Source organism: Tachysurus vachellii, chromosome 20, assembly GCF_030014155.1.
Source record: "Tachysurus vachellii isolate PV-2020 chromosome 20, HZAU_Pvac_v1, whole genome shotgun sequence".
NCBI classification, from domain to species: Eukaryota; Metazoa; Chordata; class Actinopteri; order Siluriformes; family Bagridae; genus Tachysurus; species Tachysurus vachellii.
The window spans coordinates 9639497-9660203 of NC_083479.1; the positions used below are offsets into that span (position 1 = coordinate 9639497).

At 37.7% G+C, this 20707-nt stretch overlaps 1 protein-coding gene across 2 annotated transcripts in view; it reads right to left on the reverse strand.

The window, feature by feature from the left end:
* Positions 1-25: 25 nt before the first annotated feature.
* Positions 26-20707, reverse strand: part of ttc3 (tetratricopeptide repeat domain 3) — a 34149-nt gene continuing 13467 nt past the window's right edge. For both annotated transcript variants that reach the window (XM_060896015.1, XM_060896014.1), the window contains exons 17-46: positions 19450-19534; positions 17112-17264; positions 15313-15393; positions 15064-15173; positions 14314-14440; positions 14100-14210; positions 13456-13557; positions 13271-13363; positions 13115-13176; positions 12772-12911; positions 12308-12625; positions 11060-11299; positions 10923-10969; positions 10739-10795; positions 10551-10618; positions 10301-10456; positions 9215-9833; positions 9044-9121; positions 8702-8848; positions 7297-7436; positions 7005-7073; positions 6788-6884; positions 6593-6696; positions 6255-6339; positions 5976-6077; positions 3080-3339; positions 2045-2171; positions 1471-1632; positions 1261-1353; positions 26-833 (exon numbers count right to left, since the gene is read on the reverse strand). In XM_060896015.1, the coding sequence (XP_060751998.1) occupies positions 702-833; positions 1261-1353; positions 1471-1632; positions 2045-2171; positions 3080-3339; positions 5976-6077; positions 6255-6339; positions 6593-6696; positions 6788-6884; positions 7005-7073; positions 7297-7436; positions 8702-8848; positions 9044-9121; positions 9215-9833; positions 10301-10456; positions 10551-10618; positions 10739-10795; positions 10923-10969; positions 11060-11299; positions 12308-12625; positions 12772-12911; positions 13115-13176; positions 13271-13363; positions 13456-13557; positions 14100-14210; positions 14314-14440; positions 15064-15173; positions 15313-15393; positions 17112-17264; positions 19450-19534 (4165 nt within the window). In that variant the 3' untranslated portion in view covers positions 26-701. The remainder of the gene's footprint in view (positions 834-1260; positions 1354-1470; positions 1633-2044; positions 2172-3079; positions 3340-5975; positions 6078-6254; positions 6340-6592; positions 6697-6787; positions 6885-7004; positions 7074-7296; positions 7437-8701; positions 8849-9043; positions 9122-9214; positions 9834-10300; positions 10457-10550; positions 10619-10738; positions 10796-10922; positions 10970-11059; positions 11300-12307; positions 12626-12771; positions 12912-13114; positions 13177-13270; positions 13364-13455; positions 13558-14099; positions 14211-14313; positions 14441-15063; positions 15174-15312; positions 15394-17111; positions 17265-19449; positions 19535-20707) is intronic.

The following is a 20707-nucleotide window of genomic DNA, read 5'->3' on the forward strand; positions in this document are numbered from 1 at the left end:
ACTGAACCGAACAACATGAGACCAGTTTGGAGATTTCAATATGTTTAATATAAAATTTCCTAGCTTACAAAGCCATAACATAAAATCACTTAGTAGCCTGTGTTCTAAAGCATTAATGTAAAGAAAACATTAATGCACACAAATCCTACATTTTGTCAGAATCTAAAATGTCTAAAAGGCAACAGAACAATCAACCACGAATAGAAAAGAAACGTTTCCTTTTTTATTTTCTTGTTTAAGGAGTTCTAAAGTTAAAGAAACAAATTCAACTGATCAATAGTGCAAACAATCAAAGGGGAAAAAAAGAGAAAATTTAAAACAGTCATTAAAACAATACTGTTTGGTCCTTAATAATTGAGGATTAAGAGTTTCACAGGTTTTAAGACCAGCCAAATCATAACTGGCACCAATCAAAACTGAACTGTTTAATCTGTTCAAAGTTCACAAGTCGCTAAAAAATAAAAATAAAAAACACACCACACCTCCCTGCCTTCCAGAAATGGGGTGAGTAAATGGTTAAATATTTGCCCCAGTCGCCCTGTAACGTACAATCGAGATTCAATAATTTTTATTCTGGTTACATCATATATAGCACATTTTGTATGCTATATAAAATCTTTTTTAATATTAAATTCTATATGTTATACATTTTAGAATAATACGTTATATAACAATTGTAAAGATTAACATATACAGATGGTTTAAGTGAAGGTTGCCGCATGTAAGTGACCCCGTCGATGTCGTCCTGGTAACATGGGGAAATCCTCAGGTAAAAGCGCGTGCTCTCGGCAGGTAGGACAAGTACTCTGCTCTTTCAGCCAGGACTTTATGCACTAATACACAAGAAAGAAACAATACACTGATCATGACATTTTTTTTTGTGGTATACATGACCTACAAAATACAATCTACAAATGCAATCGAGTTAAAATCATCTTGTCAAAAAACAAACTTAGAAAGATCCACAATGAACAGTATTTAGGATCAATTTCTAAGCAGTAAAATGTTTTTTCTTTTCGTGTTTTGTTGCAAAAGATGAATAATTTTCAGAATAAAGGTTCTGATAATCTTGTTACTCACATTTCCCACAGTTCCATTCAAATGTTTTTTTTTTCTATTTATGAGATTTTGAAAACTAAAGGCTCTACTCGATCAAATAATACCAATAACTGGCTCCGAATGCAGAATAGAATTTTCTGCAAAAACATTTTCATTAAAATGAATTAAATGTGAGGTTCTTGGTTTAGTCACAAGTCTCACCTCTCTGTGGAAGCTGTGGCGACACTCCAGCACACACAGGTCCTCAGGCATCATATCCTCATGACAAATAATACAAGGGTCCTCCATGTTCAGCTGAGATACAGAGAGAGAGAGAGAGAGAAAACAATTTCAGGGCAGTGTAAGAATATATGAAAATGGTTGTAGCTAAAAGGGGTGAGATGGTGTCAGGTGGTATAAACTGCTACAAACCCTTTCAGCTCTAGACGACTTGCGATGTTGAGAGGACACGCTCTTCCACACATGTACGGGTGAAGCAGGTGCAGTAGCTTTGGAGGACTCGAATGGAGGAGGCGTTGGACTGGGTACTGGTGTGTGTCTCACTCCAGCCACTTCCCTACTCATCAAGTTCATCTGTTCCGTTACAAAAGACACCAATGTTAATAAGCTTTGCCATTTTTACACTTGTCCTTCAAGTCCTATAAAAAGTAACAAGCGTATGATATAAAGCTATTACTAAATGTTTCTCTGCATGAAACACCTCTGCTTTACTGGTCTTTTGTAAAATATCCTTTGCCGAGTGCTGAAAAGAATCCAAACGCATTTTATTTTCCAAAATAAATTCGAAACCGATCCTACACACTTTCATAAATAATATTCCATAATTAAATTGTTCTTAAAACTCCAGGCTTCTGGGAGTGTGCGCATTTTCATGTTTCAAGGTCTTCAAACAAATAAACTTCATTAACCAGTCGATGTTCTTTCTTCTAAAAGGATGGCTATGCTGTTTGCCTGTTTTTATAGGTCTTAAGAGCTGCTGTCTCACTTGTGAGTTTTCCTGATGATCAAGGATGAGTTGCGCAGCTCTGTTAATCAGTTCTTCATACTTCAGCATGCTCAGACTGCCACCATTCATAGAGCGGACCTCCTGAATAAATTGTGTCAGGACTGATCTGAAAACACACATGGTAATACATACAGTTATAAATTTGTATGAAACCAAACTGCTTTGAATGCTGAAACGTTCCGACTGTTAAAAAGATGATTGTAGTATTCAGGTTACAGTGTAAGACTGTATACTCAAATTAGTTTCCACATGAACAGAGACCAGAAACTAAAGCTGGTTATAGCTTATGGAAAAACAGCCTTAAAAGAATACTCCATCATGCATTATAATTAAGAATGCATAATTAACCCGTCACACGTGCAATATTCACAGACAAAGACACTCGTTTACTCAAAATTTAATAACCTGTGGGTTGTCATTCAAAAATATGCAAAAAACATTTTAATATGACAATTGTCTTTTTTCTTCAGTGAAAGTAAAAATGTATTTATGAATTAAATAACTAACTCTGTGGGCACAAATACCTCTATGACTCTAAGTCATGATTAAGTCTTATTTTGCCGACCCAGAAAGAATATAACCCTTGTGCTAAACATTATGTCTAAGAAATGCTTGACCTGATATATAGGACATTATATATTAATTATATATTCATTGTAGAAGTAATTAAAGATCAGTGGGGCTACAGCTGTTGAATGATGTATTTTATTTTTTAAGGTCAGTTTACTAGCTAAGAGATATTTCGTGTTAACACTCATGAGATTAAAACTAGCAGCATAAAGCCAAATGTCTACAGTGTAGTGCTGAATACCATGGAATTAGTAATCCCAAAATACAGGAAAACGTTTCTGTTGAGAATTTTTGTTTCAAACAGTAGGGACTATACAACTAAAATCCAGGGACACATTATGATACCTTTGTTGATGCCACACTACCTGGATAAAGATGTGGTGGATTACGGTTAAGTGGAAAAATTCATGAAACATAATGATTATACAGATGCGCAAATATCACCTGCTATAGTGAGGGAACATGGAGCTGAGACGATCTACGATCCTCTCAAATACAGCGAGAGGCTGTGGAGGCTGAACCGGAGCCGAGGTTGCAGGTGGCGCCGGAGCAGAAACCTTCTCGCTGGCTGCTGTAGGTGTGTGCATGGCATGGTGAGTGTTTACTGCCATGTGCTGAAATCCATATGAGGTGTGTGGGTGTGTGTGCTGCACAGGAAGCTGTGGCAAAGCTGGCTGCTTATTGGATAAAGGATGAAGAAAGGTCTGCAGAACAAAAAAGTAAGCGTAACTAACAAGAACACTTAACTAGCTCCACACAAAGAGAGAGAAAAAACAAACAAACAAAAAAAAAAAAAAAACACTATCTACCGATATAAACTTCCTTTACTTAAAACAGTGTCAAAGAGATTAGACTTAGTGCAGGCCATTTACTAGGCCATGTGTAAATTAATGAAATCAACCAAGCATGGAGATGGTGCTAAGTAAATTATTAAGCAATAGTCTACTGAATAGCATAGCACTTTATTCTTCAGTTTGGACAGCCTAAACACATTGTATTTCTGCAGCGCTTTGGTTCCATCCTGTGGCTCAGTTAAGTAGCTCGCAACCTCAATCAAACTTCACTAAAGTTCACTTGGAATCAACGGTTCAGTTGTTTTGGTTCACACCTGAGTTGCAACTGCTGGATTCTGAGCTGCAAAAACGATCTGCAGCTTGAGTGGAAGCACACCAGGGCTTGTCTCAAACTAAATGCTACATGGGTAAAAGCACTTCTAGCCACCAACTACCTGCTCTTGCCTCACCAAAAAGAACCGGGTGCTGGTTCAGAGCTGGTGCTGGTTCAAAGTTGGTTCCGCTGGCGAGCCTTCTAAGAACCGGTTTGCCTTTTCATCAGTTAGAGAGCCATCACAGAGCCAAGTCTTACATCACTGTATATGTGTCATCATTCCCAGCAACGGCAAACACAAACACATCAACTATGCGGATGTTGCTTTACTGTTAATGATCATGGCTTTACGAACCTACAATGGTATCCAGAAGGCGGATCCAACTTGTACGTGCAGCTCCATGTAATTTATATAAACGGAGGTTGCACTCGAGAATAACGGAAAGTACATAACATTATTTTATCATTAACAGAGAAAAAAGGTAGCCTTAGCATGTAGCTAACTACTATCATGTGTGCTGATAATTGATCATATTGCTGTAAAGTAAAAGTGTATAAAACATTAGTATACTTAAGGTCCATTATCAAATGCGCTAACAGTAGCCCCGCCCACAGCCCCTGACGCAAGCGGTTGTTCGGTCTAGACCAGCAACCTTTTGGTGCTAATTAAGAACCACTTTTCTTGGTTCAGTGGTGCTTTTGGTGTCGAAAAAGAAAGAACTGAATTTAAATTAGGCTCTGGCTCCGAACTAGCACTCAAACAGCCTTGATGGAAAAGGGGCAAATGTGACGATCATCCTCAATGCTAGAGACATGCTTCATTAGGACATTGTTACAAATCACATGTAAAAAAAAAAACATGTATATTGAGAAAGGAATCCTCTACCCTCCTTAATACAGTCACTGAACCCTCTATTAGAACGTATTATCAGGGGACCACCAGCCAACACGTTGCACTTTCATATTTTACCTGATGATGGCAGCAGAGTGATATTGCAAATAAATACAATTGCTTGTGTGTCTTTTTTTTCCTTTCTGAGAAACCACTGAGGATGATAAATCAGCACGAGATCAGTAATACAAAAAACACAGGAACCACAGAGATGTGGAAAAGTGAAAGTCATCAGTCAGAAGGTCATAAACCATCTTTACCATATTCTCAGTAAGTGCATGTTTGGTGTACACAAAAAGTGCAGGACCCGGGCAGTGAAGGACAAACCACTGGCTAAAACACTGGCTGCAAAATATTAAATACACACTAATTGCTTTTTTTTTTAATCATATCTTCCTGTAGCCAAAGTTTTTTCCCCCCTTTTCTTTCTGGAAACTTAAAAACACCATCTTTTTTTGGCTTATTTGCCTACACTTAAATATACCGCAATCCACAAGCACTCTTCAAATTCACTTTTACCCAGAATCAATGTCTTTTGGAATTTTATGAATTATCCAATCAGCTAAATCATTTACCTGCTGTACAATACAGAACATGCAAACATAAGCCAAGAGCTTCAGGTAATGTTCAAACCAAACATTAGAATGGGAAATAAATGCGACTCTGGTTAGATAATTTTACAAAATCTTCTGAGATCTTCAACTATACTGGTCACTAAAATTTACATAGAATTGTGTGAACAATATTGTGGAATAATTATATATTATTCTTAAGAACACATTATTTTAATGTGATTTCTGTAAAAGAGTTTTGTTCACTCATAATTTACACATGCTTGTTCCTGGGCCCTGATGTTCTGTCCTTGCCCCTGTTGTGTCCAATTTTTGTTTGGACTACAGCACATCCATGTTTGTCTTTGTGTTGCACAATGGGCAGAGGTTCATTGAAAAGGAAAAGTCATTTCTCAAATCACTGGAAACTTTTGTTCGAGGAAATACACACCCCAGCCATCTTACAACAACATGGCACATCTGACTGAAATCACATTTCCCCCATTCCGATGCTCGACGTAGACATTAAACAAAGCTTGTGATCTATATCTGCAGGAGTTTAGATTTTATACTGCTGCCACATGATTGGCTAACTGGATAATTGCATGAATGTATAGGCGTTCTTAATAAAGTGGGTGGTGAGGGTATATCTATAGTGTATGCTGGGTATCTGTCTAATGGGACGATCATTGGACACAATATAAAACAGAGAATTCTACCTGAACACTAGGATAGGATGGTGTGTTGACATAACAGAATAAACTAAAAGGTATTAATATGACATTCTTACCGGTACAGCAGGTGGAGCAGGGGTGCATGGTATGCCAACTGCAGGGAGAGAGGACAGGCTGGTGCCCTTTTTCACACGCTCTATCTGCTCTTCATACTGCATCTACACACACACAGTTCCCTACAGGTTAGTCCTTATACTGACTGAAGTCTGACTGTGAGAAAAACTTGATTATTCAGGTGCACTGGAGGTAAAGAATTCATGACTTTTCTAAATCACAATAAGCAGCAAAAATCAAAGCAATTTTTTGTACTATCACAAACATAATGCAAGTCCAACCTCGGTTCTTTTGATATTCTCCTCAACGTCCTGGATGCATGACTTCCAGTCCTCAATGATGGAACTGAAGCCTGCAGTTAGATGCCTGTGTGGGGGAAAAAATAAATAAACAATTTAATTCAAGTGCCTGTATTAATGTGAAGCGCAAAATGTCTTAATTGAAAAATCTTTAAACTTTTAGGGTCATAAGAGTATGAGGCTTTGACAGAAAAAAAAATCCCCTAAAAACAAAAACGTGAAAACACTGAAGCGAACACTCTACACCTTTACAGAACACCTCCATCTTTTTAAAATAGGGCCAGAGGACTATCACGTGTATTTTCGTTCAGCGTTCTTACATGGGGGATCTCTCATTCAGGTGTTTTAGAATTGCCTTCCCATCTGTCAAGAACTTCCTCAAGCCACGCAGCCCATGCTCTCGCCTATTTTTCAGGAAGGACACCTAATAAACAAATCAAACAGGTTTGTTATATACACAGGTATAAAACAATTGGCTTTTAGTCCATTGAGTCACAATGCAGAACTGCTCTTACCCGTCCTGCCACTGATCGACTGGTTGATTTCGCACACAGATCTCTACACTTCTTTACTGTTTCCTCCAAATTCATCTTCTCGTTTGCCCAATGGTTACTTCATGATAAAAAAATAGAAATTTACGATTAAATCCCTTCCTCTGCATACTTTCATTACTCTATCCAGACAGAATTCCCAACAGAAGAAGTGTGCAGAAGAAGCTGCCACTGTACTTGCCTTTTTGCAAAGAAATGATCCAGTTCTTTCTGATATTCCAGGTTCTTATCTTGAATTTGCTTGGAAACACTGACAAGCACACAATCAGAGCAGTCAGTTTTAATGAAAAACAGAAAATAAATGTGATCAGACTAGATAAAAAAAAAAAAAAAAGTTCACCAATGTCAATACTACATTAAACGGAGTATAAATAAGGAAATCTGAACTAGTTCTGCAGTTTGTCTCCCAAAGCAGTGTTTAAGAATCAACAAAGAAGTGCTCACACCCCATACATGGTATTTGGATGCCTCACCTCTCTTGGAAATCCACCAGCTCCTTGATTTCACCCTTCAAAACCTTCAGCATCTCTTGGTGGGCTTTCTTCTCTTGCTGAGTTTTCCGTACCTCATCCTCAAGATTTTGTTGGAAGTAAGTCAATTCTTTGTTGGAAATCTACAGTGGGTACAGAAAGTATTCAGACCCCTTTACATTTTTCACTCTGTTTCATTGCAGCCATTTGCTAAAATCAAAAAAGTTCATTTTATTTCTCATTAATGTACACTCAGCACCACATGAGGTCTGAGGTCCTGAACACTCTGGAAGAGGTTTTCTTCCAGGATATCTCTGTACTTGGCCGCATTCATCTTTCCTTCAATTGCAACCAGTTGTCCTGTCCATGGAGCTGAAAAACACCCCCACAGCATGATGCTGCCACCACCATGTTTCACTGTTGGGATTGTATTGGGCAGGTGATGAGCAGTGCCTGGTTTTCTCCACATATACCGCTTAGAATTAACGCCAAAAAGTTCCATCTTGGTCTCATCAGACCAGAGGATCTTATTTCTCATAGTCTGGGAGTCCTCTATGTGGGCTTTCATATGTCTTGCACTGATGAGAGGCTTCCGTCGGGCCACTCTGCCATAGAGCCCTGACTGGTGGAGGGCTGCAGTGATAGTTGACTTTCTGGAACTTTCTCCCATCTCCCTACTGCATCTCTGGAGCTCAGCCACAGTGATCTTTGGGTTCTTCTTTACCTCTCTCACCAAGGCTCTTCTCCCACGATTGCTCAGTTTGGCTGGATGGCCAGGTCTAGGAAGAGTTCTGGTCGTCCCAAACTTCTTCCATTTAAGGACTATGGAGGCCATTGTGGTCTTAGGAACCTTGAGTGCTGCAGAAATCCGTGCCTTGCCACAATTCTGTCTCTGAGTTCCTTGGGCAGTTCCTTCGACCTCATGATTCTCATTTGCCCTGACATGCACTGTGAGCTGTAAGGTCTTATATAGACAGGTGTGTGCCTTTCCTAATCACATCCAATCAGTTTAATTAAACACAACTGGACTACAATGAAGGAGTAGAACCATCTCAAGAAGAATCAGAAGAAATGGACAGCATGTGAGTTAAATATGTGTCACAGCAAAGGGTCTGAATACTTATGACCATGTGATATTTCAGTTTTTCTTTTTTAATAAATTTGTAAAAATTTTCTATTTCTATTTTAAATGTCTGTTTTTTTTATGTCAAGATGGAGTGCTGAGTACATTAATGAGAAATAAAATGAACTTTTTTGATTTTAGCAAATGGCTGCAATGAAACAAAAAAATGTAAAGGGGTCTGAATACTTTCCGTACCCACTGTAGATAGTATTGTGCAAAAATTACAACAGTTTCGGTTTCTCAACAAGTGAAATGAAGTAAAAAGAAATGCAGTGGCGTCTCTACCTCTATATGTTGATTAATGTTGCTCACTTCAGTGTCAAGTGCAGAACATGACGTTTTATTGTTTTGAAAAATATTAAGCATTTCCCTCATATCTTGGATGCGATTTTCCAATTTTAAGTTGTTTTTTTCTGTTTCCATCATATCTCCCTAGGAGAGAGAGAGAGAGAGTTTCACTGGCATGTTGAGAACTAGATTCATAAAGTATTTTATCTTTAGAAAAACTTTAATAAACACCAGTCCATATGAACAACACAACCAGTCTCTACTACCAGCACTAGAAAATCTAATTTATCTAATTAAAAAACAAAAAAAACAAAAATTAACACAGGTGGTAAGGCTTACTCTGTTTTTTTCAAACTCTGCATATGGTTCTGTATTAATGGCCACATCATCTCTTGTATCTTTGTCACCCCAGAGCGTCTGAAAGGACAGCAGAATAAACCACAATTCTTAACAACTGATTTAATATTTTCTGAATACTTTAACAATAAAGTAATCATTTAAAGACCTTACCTGAACAAAAACAGTCTTACTTTTAGGACACGTGTCCTCTTTAAAATGTATATAATTATTATCATCAGAGCTGAAAACCTCAGTGTTAAATGCATTCAGTTGGTCAATGGGGAAGTAATCATGATACGCTACTGCTTGTAGATCAGGTTTTACATTTCCAGGTATATCTTGAATCCCAGATGCATAACTTACATCCTCAGAACTCTGAGGTATTAAATCATATGGACTGGGGAGAACAAGACAACTAGCATGGTCATAAGATTCACTGTCATCATTCAGAGCCAAATGTTTATTCTGGGGCAGAAATTCTTTGGCTGAAGGGTTAAGAAGGGAGGAGCCTTTTGACTCTAAATCGTCCATGCTGCAAGTAGGAGTGTGAAAATTGTCCAACAGGTAGGCATCGTCATCTATAGTGTCCTGAAAGTACACAGCGTGTGACGCAAGTGCAATGACATCATCACGCATTACAAATCTGAGAGATTCGTGCAGGAAAGGTTTAAGTCCTCCAGCAGCTTCAATCTTTTGCAGTGCTTCAAGAGGAAAGTTCTTCATCTCACCCACAAGCAGTGGGTCTGAGACCTCAAGAGGACCATGCTCCTCCAGAATCTGTGCAAAGTAACTGAGGATAGCAGAGAACCCAGGAAAAGGAGAAGGAAGAAAGAAGACAAAGATTAAATCCCTAAAAAAAAGTAATAAGAAATAAGATCAATTCAAAATACTATTTATCTTATGTTTGTATAGTTCAAGCCCTGAGTAATGCTAGCACTATGGTCAAACTAATGGAATCGTACGTTTTGTATCAAAAGCATGGCTAGCTAATTTTGTGAATTAATACAGACTATGGAAAATAAGTTAGTACTTGAATCTCAGGGAGGAGTGACTCACGTTATGTAATTACACACGGTGTTGGCATAATCACCTTTATCTGTACACACTGACCTAAATGAACGTTGAGCTTTTATTGCTATCAACAGCCTATTTGTCCCAAGCACCTGGACTAACAGATTGTGTACTTAATTATAATGAATTCATTATAATTTGTCACCATAATCATTTTTGGACTATTAAAACTCCTTAATTACTCACTCGTATAAACACTCTTTAGTTGGATCTGGGTTGTTGTCCAAAAATCTCTTATAGTGATTAGAGTATCCTGGATTGGCATACTGCCCCTCAAACTCTGCAAGCTGCTCTCTCAAATAATCTGGAACACTAAAGGGATCACCACCATGAAGCAGCCTCCTAGAGACAAAAATTACAGAAAGACTTGAACGTAAAGTCCCATCGTTCACTTCAAAGCAATTATAAATAATAACCAAGTGAACAAAAATATTACAGCGAATCTTCCTCAACGAAGAAATTGTCCTCTTCCTCTCTTCTAATCCCCGGTAGAAGTAAGACAGACTGAAACACACAGTATATTTTTTTTATTATTGTATTTAATCATATGTATTATTATTCTATTTAACCAATAAAAAAAAGCAGATATCATAGTTCAATCTTGATTCAGGTATATCCACTCACCTTTGGTTCTTTTTGCCTCTTTTTTCGATTTTTGCTTTTATTCTTATAAACAGAAGTCTAAAAAAGTAAATGGAAACATGAGAAGAGCAAACAGCACCTACAAACAGCAAGATCATTTCAGAACTGATAAAGAATGGCCATAACTGAAAAACACAAACCCTTACACTTGTAAAACAATACTTACTAAGTGGTCATCTTTTTCTGTCTTCTTTAACACTAAACATATCGAATCTGGGAAAAACAACGAAAATGTATTGCATGAATGAACTGTATGAATGACATCAAAGGAATTTCATGAATTTTCACACAATTACGACATACCCATTTCAAAAAAGTCATCAAGGATACTGAACCAAGAGGGGTTGTGTTCTCGGTGTTCTTCTAGAGTCCAAATAAAGAGGCGCATTTCCTGTGGTGGGGCTTGTCTCAGGTAATCTATTACAGGGAAGCCTGAGTCAAGAAATACTTCATGTAGTGGTGGAAAATCCAACATGGAAGAAAGATCCAAGTTCTCCAGATCATCGGAAAATTGACCAATAAAGTTCTCAGCAGCTTTCAGACCTGTTGTAGGCAAAGAAAAAGAACCCAAAAAATAAACAAATGAAAGAAAGAAATCCTAGGGAATCTTTTACACAAACATTTATAAGCCTTATGACCAACTGATCTATGTTGAATCTATCTGCATACAAGTTTCTCCAAGGTACTTACTAGTACAGTGAAATTAAGGTAAACCAAAATAAAAAGATATGCAGTGTCATATGCAGTAAAGCGCTATCAGGATTGCCTTATTTATCAACCTTTTAGTTGGGCATAAATGTTTTTGAAGCCTGAACCAAACAATATATAACAATACAGTGACATCCACAAAACTTCATACAAGTTTTGAGTACAGCAAGTCAATTAAAGAATGAAAGACAATCCTTTTGGGATAATCCCTAGTGGTGCAGTGGTGACTCAGGTGGTTAAGACTCTGGGTTGTTGATTGGAGGATTGGGGTTCAAGCCCCAGCACTGCCAAGCTGCCACTGTTGAGCAAGACCCTTAACCCTCTCTGCTCCAGGGGTGCAGTATCATGGCTGAACCTGCACTCTGACCACAACTTCCAACGGTGGGATATGCACAGGAATAATTTCACTGTGCTGTAATGTATGCATGACAAAATAAAGGCTTTTATTCTATAGTAGCAGAAACTTATATTAGCAGTAGCTTCTATTCTATTGGTTTAATAGCAGTAACCTTTTTAAGGGTAGCATTATTCATCTTAATTTATGGGTTGGATTTTTTAGTCCATGCTTTCAAGTCATTAACATTAAAATGACAGAATTTCACATAAAAAACCGTGTGTGTACATACACCTATTGTAGAAAACTGAAAACCAGCAATCAAGGTTCACATTAGTGAGTCTCATAAATAGGCAAGTTTACAAACTCTAATATTTCATAGGATCTGTATGTTTTTCACAAGTAACTGAAACACCTACAAATCATTTTATATGTTAAGCATTCATTCAGCTTGATAAATAAGGCCAAATATCTGTATAGCAAGAGGACTGTAGAAAACTGCATTTTACCAGCATTGTCAAGTTGCTGAGCCCATTCATGAACTTCAGGCTTAACGTGTTGGTAGCCACTGAGGTTATGAAGAAAGAGTCTGGCCCAAACCCTGTTCTTTCTCTCCAGCAGCAGATCCACTAGGTCCCTGAGAACCTTGGGTTCTGCATGGTCCTTCAATATGCTTGCATGTCCTTTATCCTCATCCAACTTCATCCATGGTCTCAGACACAGCAGCATACCAGAAATATTGTGAATCTCATCGTTGAAAAGATCTTTGTTTTTATCAATTTGGTGTAAAACACGATCTCCATATACAACACAATCCTTGAAAGACGCTGAAGAGGAAGAAAAAAAATAAGCATTAGGTCTGACGATTATTTTTTATTATTCCCACATTAGGCAAATGATAAATTTGTCTGAAATTTTATATTCACAGACATTGTATTAAGTGTCAAAGTAAATAGTAATGAATATATTTTACATTGATTAATGGCTTCTGCTCCTTTTTCAGTTTCATCTTCTATTTCTAAATTGTTCATCTCATTCTTGGTTATGGACAAAGCCGCTCTTTTTTGTTTCCGCCACAGCTTTCTTTCCTCTTTAGCTTTCAACTTCTTAAGACTGCAAACGAGTAAGAAAGCACAGTCACAATAACTACAGAGGTCTAGTTACAGCAACAATAATCACAGAATACATGTCTAACAAAAGAGCTCAAACATGATAATGTTTTTTAGTGTTAAAAAAATGACTACACAAATAAAAATACTATTATTTGTTATCAATTTAGTAACAATTAGCCAATTTAGCCATGGGGTACAGCTTACCTTGTACATTTCTGTTTGACTCTCATCCCAGGAATTTTGCTTTTAGAAACAGACGATTTAAACTAAACAAAGAAGATGACAGTATTCCTTAGAAACTGAGGATGTGTGAGATATACAGGGCTTTTACAGGGCTAAGGTTATGAGCAACAAACTCACCTCACACTTAATAAGACCAGTTGAGTCATATATTACAATTCGGCAGATTTTACCAGTACAGTCAGGAGTAAAACACAAATCCTGCAGGAAATCCTAGGAGGAAAAAAACAAAACAAATCTTGGTACTCCTGAAGATCACAGTAATGTGATCAAGAAGTTACATTTATTTCATCTCCACTCCTTACCTTGTCGTTCTTGTCTGAAAATGAAGCAGCTTTGAACTTTTTCCAGCAACTGATATGATACTCCACCTTGCAGCTCTGAGAGCATGACAACCGAATGAAGCCCTGCAACAGACAAAAAATATTAACAAGAAGCTTCAATAAAAGTCCAAATATTAAACAGATTCACTGGCTTAAGTGCAAATAAATAAATCACACGGACTATGTGAGGCATTTAAAGTGAATTATCAATGGTGGACAAGTGTGGAGCACAGGCTAAACATGGTAGCTAACACAATTTAATAACATGGCCAGCAAGTTCATTAAAAGAGATTTGAAGGAAAGAAAATGATATTAATTCCCACAGAGAGTATGACTGTTTAGTCATAACGAGGTAGCAGGACAGTTATATAGTAGCTTTGAGCTGCACTCTATTATTTTTTTTACCCTCTCATTTAATGTGGTCTTGCCCAATTCCCACCCAACAGCCAGCCAGCTCTCACCCATCATAAAACAGCTACCACCCAGCTAGTGTGAGGGCTTGAGCTCAGGATGAGAATGTGGTATAATCACAACCATCTGTGTTCAGTTCCACCCAGTGGGTTTTTAATTTTGTGTTGGAGTACAGTATGTACCTCAAAACATACCCACAGTGCATTAACTCCTACCTTAAAGTCTGGGTCAGTGAAATATATAAGGGCTTGTCCCAAGCAATGTCGGCAAACTGCATCCGGCTTAGGAGGAAACTTGCAGATCTTTATGAAACTCTCAAGCAGCTCCTTTGGAGAACACCAGGAAAGAATCATTCATCAGTAAGAACATCGACTTATAGTACCACAATCAGTCAACAACAGCTCAAAACAACACTGTGCCTGAACTTACTTTTAAATATTCAGGACAGGTCTCTTCAACAATTACTTTAGTGGTTGGCCATGTCAGTTTTCCTGGCATGATCTGCCTCTGAACCATCAACAGAGCATTGAAAAATTCATCTTTGGCTTTGCTAAATCTGAAAAGAGATGAGTGAAAGTGAATAAAAGTAGGAGACTAAATTTTCACTCTTATTCCACTGTAAGAAATATCAATAGAAGAAAATAAGACGATGAGGGTGAAGCTCTTAATGAAGAACAAGAAGTTTATACCAACGTAGCAGTGACAAAATACATGAAGTACTTTGGGTTCATCGGAGTCAGTATGAACACAGGACAAATCCTGCTCAAGCAGTTTATACTGTTTTCCCTTTTTGTTGTTTAAACGAGGTTCCGCTTAACATGTGTATTGAGCATATGGCTGGGTCACACATTGTTGTCTAGCCGGATGTCTTTAAATGTTAATTATGGTCACGTACACCTAGGCTTGGTATTATCATCACCCAAGTGGTCACTTTAAATGGTAATCGTGGTCACATAGACCCTTTGTTGGTGGCAATCCTTGATGTCCTGCTGCCGCTCCCATACTAACGATTTAATCAGGTTTACTCATTTAGAGTTCTAAATGTATTACCTTATGATACGCAAGTCTTTTTAGGAATGAGCTCTTTTCGATGTGTATCTTGGAGTGGAATCTGGGTGCATTTATCGGTAATTTCTTACACCACGTTACAAATTTTGAAATAAAGCACTGGATACTCACTTATTCTCCTTCAGCAACACCTTTCCTAAACCAGTATGAACCAAAGACTGGAATGTTCTGTTTGCTGTAGAGCTTAGTTTTTCAAACTGACGCTGAGCTTCTGCCAATTCCTTTAAAAAAGACAAATGTTACGAAAAATGAACGTTGTTTTTTTTCCATTACACATTTTTTTTTTTGTAAATACATATTACAAAATACAGCAAAGATTGAAGCTTTGTATAATCTGGGTCAAACTGAATGTTTTGTTACCTCGGGTTGCCCAATTTCTATCAGAGCTGTAGCATAACCATAAATCAACAAAGTTCTATCCATTTCAGATATGCCAAGATCCTGTGTGGAAACAAAAATAAATCCCTTTAAAAATATATAACAGTCACGTTGAAATTAAACTTAGTGTCATCGGCCAAATAATGTTTTTCAGTGCCAATAAAAACAAAACCACATTCTACTCTGGAAAAAATAACCAGCCTATTTTGGGGATTGCTGAGCTGAAACATATTCAGTAGGTCAGAAATAAAGAAGTTCAATCGCGTCTGTTTGAATCAGGTCTGAATCAGCAGACAAACTGAGCTGTACAGACGTATTTTATAAGCTTTTATGGTCATATTTATCATAAAAATGAATTACCGCTGTAAAAGATTAGTGTTCATTAGACCACTTAGATTTTCACTTCAACACACTTGACCAGACTGTCACAAAGCTTGAGTTTATAATATCTAATGCCCACGTATAAACTGTTATAGGCCAATATGGCTAATTTTAGAACACGGGTATTGTATTCTATGACGTTTCTAACCAAATACAACAATGATTCTGCCCACAGTAGAAAAATGAGTCATGTGACAATGTAGCTTCTGCAAGCATCCGGTGTAAAATAACAGCATGTTAAACACGATGGTGTGTTGGAAGAAGTGCCACTGCAATGCTAATGCAGAATATCACAAAACTATGCACCAGTGGCTTAATATCCTTTTCCTGAAAGAGAAAATCAGTACTTTATTTTATCCTTTTTAAAATGTAACTGCATGATGAGATGCGATTCACTGCATGACAAACTGTGAGGAACTTTTGTAGCCTTTGCTACTTTCTCATCAACACAATGTAGGATTGTTTCACAAATGTCCACCTGAGACCTGAATCACAGACATCAACAGAGTGCAAACCTTTTTTTGAAGTTTGTTTTTAAATTCAGATTTTTAAGATCAATCTTCCATTCAATCACTACTTTATTTATTAAGTTTTACTACACACACTAGAGGCAGTGGTTTAGAAGGTAGTAACATGTCTCTTTTTCAGATTTATAACCCACTTTCCTAGAATAAGTCGAAGCATAAGCGTTGTAAACTACTGGTGTTCCTTTAAAGTGCACTCTAATTACGCACATATATTGTGAGACAGTTCATTTAATGACATATATCTGTGTCCTGTCATGTCATGATGACAAGGATGACAGCTGACACAACATTTATCTGTTAGCCTTGGGAGAGTATGGTGCAGTAAAGTGTGTGAAACATAAGCAGGACAAAACACCAATTAAAATCTGGTCAGAGTAGCAGAAAGGAATAAGACATGACAAGACATGTTGCCTCATTTACAGGGTTTCATTAATATTAACACGTAAATGAGAATACAAATACATTTAAATCAGTAAGCCTTGAGATGTGAATTGGTGCCAGAGTAAATATGAAGTTAGAAAAGTAGATATTTATATTTGTATTACAAATAGTACAAATGCTTGTATGGTTATCTGACTGAACTAAGGACGAAAAACTCCACCGTCTTTCCTAGTTTATACCTACATGACCAGCCGCCGGGACACATGTTATACTTAAGGATACAGAGCAGCAGAGACTCCTTGGTAAAATATTCTGATATGGTTGGCCAATGAACAAATTCAATTCCAAAAATCTACAACATCAATTAGTATATCATGTCTGTCTACTTGGTCTAACATAATTGATTAGGTAATATATTTTTTTATAAACTTAATTGACATTTGAGATACAGTGTAATACTAAAAGTGCAGGTCAGTGTGTGTCCTAACTCACCTTGATCCCAATGGAGTCCAGAATCCTGAGTGCCTCAGAGAAACACTGCTCTGCGTTACGACAGCGCTGGTCACTGAGAGCCACATGCGCATCGCGTACTGCAGCGCAAAACTGCTCTTTACTGTACACTTCACTGCTGCTGCTGCTCTGGGGCTTTAGGAAGAAACACACAGAAATATTCACAAACCTACAGGAGCAGAACATTTAACATAGGCCTTCATTTATCTATACAGTGATGCCTCGAGATACGAGTTTAATTCGTTCCGTGACTTTGCTCGTATCTCAAATTGCTCGTATCCCAAAAAGAATTTTCCCCGTTTAAATGAATTGAAATCCCATTAATCCGTTCCAGCTTTACAGGAGGAATTTTGTCTCGTACGTACAATTTCGCTTTCGTACACTCTTAATGCTACTTTACACTTAAATGGAACTTAACTAAACTTCACTAAAATTAACGAACTTAAATCAAGCATCGCGTTAGTTCAGGCAGGCCACGTCGTCAAGTGTGCATCAGCTGTTAATCAGCTGTCCACGACGCGCACCAATCCGGTTACGACCTCCATATTACCCGACCATTTAAATTCCCATTCATTGACCCGCTTTCTAGCGCTTCGCTGCTGCTGTGATCTAAACTCCCTCCTCCAACCCCGACTCCACCATGCCGGAACCTGTGTTCGTTGTACCAGTTTACGTCAAATCTCCACATATTTTTCTCTCTCTTTCTAATTATTTAATTATTTATTTATCAACTCATTCATTTGTTACTTTCCAAAAACGCATAAGCGAGCATATCTGTTACTATGCCTGATTAGTGGTTCTGTTATACGGGGGTCTATTCTATTTTCGCTGCTTTCTCCGCTCTGTCCACGCATGCGCACGGACGGGCGAGTAGATTCTTGCCCAGAACAGAACCATACCGCCAACACTAACTGTATGCATATCATCTAATAAATTCTCTTTTGACAAAGTGGTCCTGACAGAACTGAAATTCTCTTAACTTAAATGAACAAAAACTGCTACAATTTCTGTTTTCTTTACATTAATTTTGCTTAAATTTTCTTCATCGCTTTTCTCTTCACTTGTTTGTCACTTTTTCCTCACTAACATTTGCCGGTCGGTTTAATAAAAACCTGTCCGGTCGGCATATCAGATGCGGTGTAGTCGCACAAATTCGATTTTTTTTAAACGGACCTGAAAATTACAGATCCGCAGATGGTCGGCACCTCACGCAGCCCCTTTGCGACTCTCCATAGGAAATGAATGACTTCCTGTTTATCGGCCGTCGTTTGTCGTGTGCAGTGGAAAGGCGGCTTTAACCGAGTGAGACGCGGGAAGCTGAGGCGGAGATACAGAGCACACGTGGTTGGTTGGGATCTTTGTTTCGGCGGCGGCTCGGATGCTCGTATCTCAAAAAATTCGTATGTCAGAGCACTTGTATTTCGAGGCATCACTGTAAATAAATAATGTGTACATGAAGCGAAAATCAAACCAGATTTGCTGGATGACCACCAGCCGTAAATATAAAGACACAAAGGCTAAATTAGACATGAATTAAGTGAGAAAATGGTTTGACATGAAACAGGAAAAAATGTATATCTACTGTACTCAGGTGAAAATGAAAACAGATCACACAAAGAAACTGCAACGTTTAATTGCTGGGGTTTTTTTATTCAAAGCAAACTGTCTTAGGGGCTCTTGGGCAGAAATCAAAAGCCTTTCTGATGTCATGTCTTGTCTTCACTTAACAAGTGAAAAGTGCTTGAGTAGTGAGTATATAATACAGTGGTTTGCGGCTTACCAGATTTGTCACTTATCTAATTAAATAGATAAGAATTAAAAGATAATGTAAAAATAACCAAACGTGCGCGTCAATGCAGTCAGTCGTCCTTTTATACAGTGGCTTTCTTTATTTGTCTGAACTTATTTTCTTTCATTTATTTGAGTTGCTTTATTTACTTTTCCATATTTAACTCAGTTAACACCATTAATAAGAAATTACTGGGTTTCACAATTTACAATGATATTTTTGTGTCTAAAAAAATAATAATAACATTCTTGTGTAAATTAAACTAAAAAGCATAAAAATATAGGAATGTGTTTTCAATGTCAAATGTGTAAACCTTGTGTAAATGTCCCAATATAGGTTGAAGGTTCTTATCCACCTTCATAAACAAAGCCCGATGTTTGCATATTTTTCATGCATTTGAAAATCTAGACAATATCCAGCCTTTAAAAAAGTAACATTGAGAAAACTTGTATAACTGCTCAAACCTATAGCATAAAGAAAAGAGTCTCATGCGATCATACAGTTAACAGAAGTCGGATAGGTTCCATTTACCTGCGTTGGTGGCTGTTTATTCTTAACAGAGTGCTTCTCCTGAATGCCTGATGCTGATTTCTTTGCCTTTCGGTCCCCCATTTCGCTAAAAGTAGAACAGGAACAGAATGTGTATAAACATGAGACACACAGAGATAAAAAAAAAAAACTAAATTCATTTAAAAAATTACACTAATGCCCCTTTTCCACCGAGGCTGTTTGAGTGCGGGTTCAGAGCCAGAGCCTAATTTAGAACCTTTGTTTTTTGACACCCAAAGCACCGGCTCTGAACCAGGAAAAGTGGCTTTTAAGTAGCACCAAAACGTTGCTGGTCTAGACTTAAGAAAAGCTTGCGTCAGGGTCTGTGGGTGGGGTTAATGTTAGATAATGTACCTTAAGTATACTAATGTTTAATACACTTTTACTTTACCACAATATGATCAATTATCAGCACACCTTTTCCTGTGTTAATGATAAAATAACGTTATGTACTTTCTTGATTACAACCTCTGTTTATACAAATTACAAAGAGCTGCACGTACATGTTGGATTCGCCGCGTTTGGATGCCAATGTAGGTTCACAAAGCTATGAGCATTAACAATAAAGCAACATCCGCCATTGTTGTTGTGTTTGTGTTTGCCGCTGCTGCGCTAAAGTTGCTGTGTAACGTGACACGTATACAGTGACGTCAGACTTGGCTCTGTGATGCTCTCTAACCGATGAAAAGGCAAACCGGTTCTTAGAAGGCTCGCCAGTGAAACCAACTTTGAACCAGCACTAGCTCTGAACCCGGTTCTATTTGGTGGAAAAGGGCATCAGATGCTTGCTCAGTCTTGTGTTATGGTTACCTAAAGGCTTAAGTAATTTAAACATATTTGGTTAACTAATGCTAACTAATAAAAATTTGGTAATAATCCAATTTCTCAGAGAGGAAAAGATTCTGAATATTTGGTCTCTGATGACTTAATTTCTGCCCCAATACACCAAGTATGACAGCAGTGTTTTGTATTTTGCTTGGGTTTTGTCACAATTTCTACATCCTTCATGGCACCATGACCACCCCATCCAGAAATTTCAGTCACTTACAAAAGAAATATTATACAATTTGTACAGCATCTGCCTGATCAACTGCAATTTTTGCATATAATGCACTTTGCACATGGGCTAAACGTACACAGTTTGCACACTACAACCTCCACTGTTTAGTGGACTGTTCTGTATTTATTACTGTAATCCACGTCTCCAGTTTTATTCACATACGTCAGACCTGGGAAATCT